The sequence below is a fragment of the Eimeria maxima genome, genomic scaffold, assembly GCF_000499605.1.
Source record: "Eimeria maxima Weybridge genomic scaffold, Emw_scaff2004, whole genome shotgun sequence".
Lineage (NCBI taxonomy): Eukaryota > Apicomplexa > Conoidasida > Eucoccidiorida > Eimeriidae > Eimeria > Eimeria maxima.
Window position 1 is genome coordinate 1 of NW_013564890.1, and position 4,320 is coordinate 4,320.

General features: G+C 49.0%; 2 protein-coding genes across 2 annotated transcripts; both read right to left on the minus strand.

Moving 5' to 3' along the window:
• Positions 1 to 557: 557 nt before the first annotated feature.
• Positions 558 to 797, minus strand: EMWEY_00056800 (hypothetical protein, conserved; the record flags this gene model as incomplete). The annotated part of the gene is made up of 1 exon (XM_013480501.1): positions 558 to 797. One exon carries the CDS (start codon positions 795 to 797, stop codon positions 558 to 560), a length of 240 nt encoding a protein of 79 aa, XP_013335955.1.
• A 2,599-nt stretch (positions 798 to 3,396) lies between these two features.
• On the minus strand, positions 3,397 to 4,284 carry EMWEY_00056810 (hypothetical protein; the record flags this gene model as incomplete). The annotated part of the gene is made up of 1 exon (XM_013480502.1): positions 3,397 to 4,284. One exon carries the CDS (start codon positions 4,282 to 4,284, stop codon positions 3,397 to 3,399), a length of 888 nt encoding a protein of 295 aa, XP_013335956.1.
• Positions 4,285 to 4,320: the final 36 nt, after the last annotated feature.

Consider the following 4,320-nt stretch of genomic DNA (forward strand, 5'->3'; position numbering starts at 1 on the left):
TATATATATATATATATATATATATATAGTTTGTTACATAGGGAACAAGGGGAGGGAAGCGACCGGTATACTATACCCTACGTGGTATGCCTGCCGTTCGCACCACTGAAAGGTTCCGCCTTTTTGGCTAAACTAACCTCAGCTGATGCACGAAAATAAATAATTTGCGTAGCAAGTCTTACTATACAAAGCAATTGGTAGGGCGTAGTTAGTTGTATAAGGTATCCCTCAAATGGTAAAGCGCACTGTTACCTTCACGCGCTCGGGCTACCGCTACACTTGGGCCGCTCTTCATGCTCCCATTATTCATTATGTTACTTGGTGTAGACTGTGTTTGTCCCCTCTGGGGGCGTGCCAAACGATCCGCGACCCGGTCATCATCCAGAGCCTGGGAGGATCACCTTTTGGTGGTGATTCTTGCATTTACAATCACAGAGAGGGCAGGGGCGTAGTCTATGCAGTCAATTCAGCAAAGAAACTCTTGAGTGAAACGGCGCAGCCTCGTGCTAAGAGCCTACAATGTGGATGGCCGCTGCACCTAGAGGCATCCATCAGCCTTAGGACAGCCTCTCTGATGGTCGCGTTCCTGTTTCCTCTTTCTTCTTTACGTCTATAAGGGCCTTGTCGAGCTCCAAGACAACCCGCGCTAGGGCCTCGGGGTGGACACCTTGTTGCAGCATTTCGAACAAAATCGAAAGAGATGATCTGTCTAGTCCTGTGTTGAGAATGTTTGAAATATCCATCAACAGATCTTCTCCTGAAGCCGCGCTGCTGTCATCAGACAAAGCGTGGGCCATTTTCTGTCGGGGACCAGTGCAGCACCGAGGAGCTCATACCGGCCAACCAGACCACCGCTTGCCACACCATGAATTCGTGAGTTTTTGAGAGCCCAGTTGTAAAACTACAGGCGTTTAAGAGAATACTTTTTCTAACACTATGAAGCTTGTGGAACAAGAGCACAGCAAACTGTTGTTTATCGCCAGCTGTTCCAGCTGAATATCAGCGAAGAAGAGAGCAGCTGGTGGGCACAAGGGGAACAATAATTTTATATTCTTTCATGGATTGTAAAAACTGCCAAACGGACAATTTTGTGGCAAAATGAATGAGTTAACGCTCCAATAGCGGCTTGATGCCTGCCAGCATGTGATTTGCATGCACTGCTGCCGAAACCGCATGCAGGTCTCCTATGCCTGCAGGGAGACAAACAAGGCGGCGTACACACATCCTTCGAAAAATACTTCTGAAACAAGTGTTCTAAACAAAGAGTTTGGGCAAAATGATGGAACAAGCGTGCTTAGCAGACAGCACAAAACGGCAAAGGGTTTCGGGGCGTTTTACGGCTGAACGACCGAGCGGTCGCTCTAAAGCGTTGCAATTAGGCAGCAGTCCGTTTGGGCGTGGGTTCGGACCCCACTTCAATCATTCCGTCAATACTCATGCACTCCTTTGTGCACAGACGCACGCTTCATGCATGCGCATTCAACGGATCCCGTTCAAGCCCACTGCGTTGTTGCATGTAGAAACCCGCCACCTCTGTAGATTACAATGCTCAATAAGTGGACAAATATATCTGTTTATATATGCCATACATGCATATACATGACAACCCACTGACGACTTTTCATTTTATGGGCACGCAAGCCATGTAATGAACATCGGTGGCGCACTCGCGCCTCTAGAACCGCCTGTAGAGAGCAAACCCCTGAACCCTCTGCACTTTGCTTCATTTGGTATCCGCGCAGTATTTATCTATACATATATGCACTCATATGCATATACGTATTATCCGTTAGTGCTTTGTGAACGTGCAAAAGAATAATGCGCTGTATGGTCTTCGGCAGAATGAACTTATTACTAGAGGCCGCTGTCACTGCAACACTTAATTAATAATAACATATGGATATATTTATACATGCACATGTATATATCTTTACTTATACTATTGCTACCAATCCCTTGTCTTGCCTGCACTTACGGTGAACACGAACATAATCGACGTTCTGGCGAAGGCGTTCTTGTTGAGAAAAAATTAAAAACCGAATATTTACGGGCCGTCCACATGATGCACTATATTGTAGCTAACCTGTTGTTATAATTTCTTGGGCACCCATCATGATGCACTCTCCATCTGTCCCCGCCTGGTAGCTCTCAGACGAATTCCGTCTTTTGCCGATTCCCGCAACTACACTGGTTCCTAGGCTGTATACTCCGTGTGTGTTGTCTCGGCAATTCGTATCTCGTCTACAGTATACTGTACTGTATACTGTTTTTTACCGTAGATCCTACACAAGGATACCAAATATATGCATTTAGGTGTGTGGACCGAAAGGCTTCCTCTCCAAGACTATCTTGACGTTGTTTGCTACAGGAAATACTCTGCCTGAAGGATTGTTGCTCTCCTATTCACGCTGTCTACTACTTTCAAAGTTTCGCTGCATTCAACGCACCTATTCTACACATGTACAGCTCTAAAAATGAATCAACTGCACTTAGGCCTTCCTCTAAAACAAGCCAAGCAGCAAATCCAAAAAACTCCAAACCCTTTTCAAGCAAAGCAGGTTTTGGGGGGTCAAAAGTAGGAGGGGCAGCAAAAGCCGCACCAACCTCGGTAAACAAGCATTCCAAAAGAATGCAGAGAGCAGGGCGGTTGCAGACCCCATCACTATCCATTAAATAATAGATAAAAAGCAAATGCCTGGGCACAGACTGTCTACTAGGGGTCATTCCCAGTGCTGCCGGCAAAGCTCATAAGCATTTATTCACTAAAGCCAAAATTCAACCACCATGCGGTAATTTCACGTAATAAATGCATTACTCGGGATCAGCATAATGTAAACACCTTACGCTGGTGTACACGAGACAAAATGAGCCCGCTATACTGATGACATGTAAAAAACTACTGTAAGACAATTTAACGCCCTATATACCCCGGCCTCGCTTCACTCCTATGTCGTGTGCCCCACCACTGGCCTCAGCACAGGAACATTTCCACAAACTCTGCAGCAGCATATCAATGCTCTGCAGTGACTGACCTGCAATAATTGAACCACACCGAGGTCAGAAGACCGAGCAGCAATAATGCTCAAAATCCCCTTCTCCTCATCCACCTCCCCCAACGGCAAAATCCACTCTCCCCTCCCCTCATTCGAAAGTTGGGGAGCCAGGACTTGCCAACAGAAAAACAGAGACTCTTCCAGCCTATCACTTATTGTATCGTCAGTGCCGCGGTGGCGTTGTAGTTGTTGCAGTACCCGCGCCCTCCGGATTCCAAAATCTTGAGGTGGCCCGCCGTTGCGTGAGAAAAATGGGGGAAATGTACCCAAAACCAGAGGGTTCTTGAGGGGTTAAGGAAGGGGAGGATTCAGATGCTGCCGCAGGGCTAGACGAGGAGGCGGGTCACAGTCTTGAAAGTTCGTGTTCGCCTCCTGGCGGTCCAGAAGAGAAGGAACGACTCATTATTGCAGGTGGGCTTCCTGGAGGTGTTGGTGGGCTGCCGGGTGTTGCACTGCTGCTTCCTGTATCTGTGGGCTGCCTCGAACCTTCTGGACGCGCTTCTTCTTCTCCTCCTTCCGCTGGCCCAGTAGCCAAGGGAGGGATTGGTGGAGATGGCGAAGGGCTTGGCGCACTGCTAGGTACTGCACTGCTGCTTGGTATACCTGTAGAAAGTCTAACACCTTGTCCACGAAGTTCGTGTTCGCCTCCTGGCGGTCCAGAAGAGAAGGAACGACTCATTATTGCAGGTGGGCTTCCTGGAGGTGTTGGTGGGCTACCGGGTGTTGCACTGCTGCTTCCTGTATCTGTGGGCTGCCTCGAACCTTCTGGACGCGCTTCCCCGTCTCCTTCTTCTGCTGGCCCAGTAGCCAAGGAAGGGATTGGTGGAGATGGCGAAGGGCTTGGCGCACTGCTAGGGGCTGCACTGCTGCTTAGTATACCTGTAGAAAGTCTAACACCTTGTCCACGAAGTTCGTGTTCGCCTCCTGGCGGTCCAGAAGAGAAGGAACGACTCATTATTGCAGGTGGGCTTCCTGGAGGTGTTGGTGGGCTGCCGGGTGTTGCACTGCTGCTTCCTGTATCTGTGGGCTGCCTCGAACCTTCTGGACGCGCTTCTTCTTCTCCTCCTTCCGCTGGCCCAGTAGCCAAGGAAGGGATTGGTGGAGATGGCGAAGGGCTTGGCGCACTGCTAGGGGCTGCACTGCTGCTTGGTATACCTGTAGAAAGTCTAACACCTTGTCCACGAAGTTCGTGTTCGCCTCCTGGCGGTCCAGAAGAGAAGGAACGACTCATTATTGCAGGTGGGCTTCCTGGAGGTGTTGGTGGGCT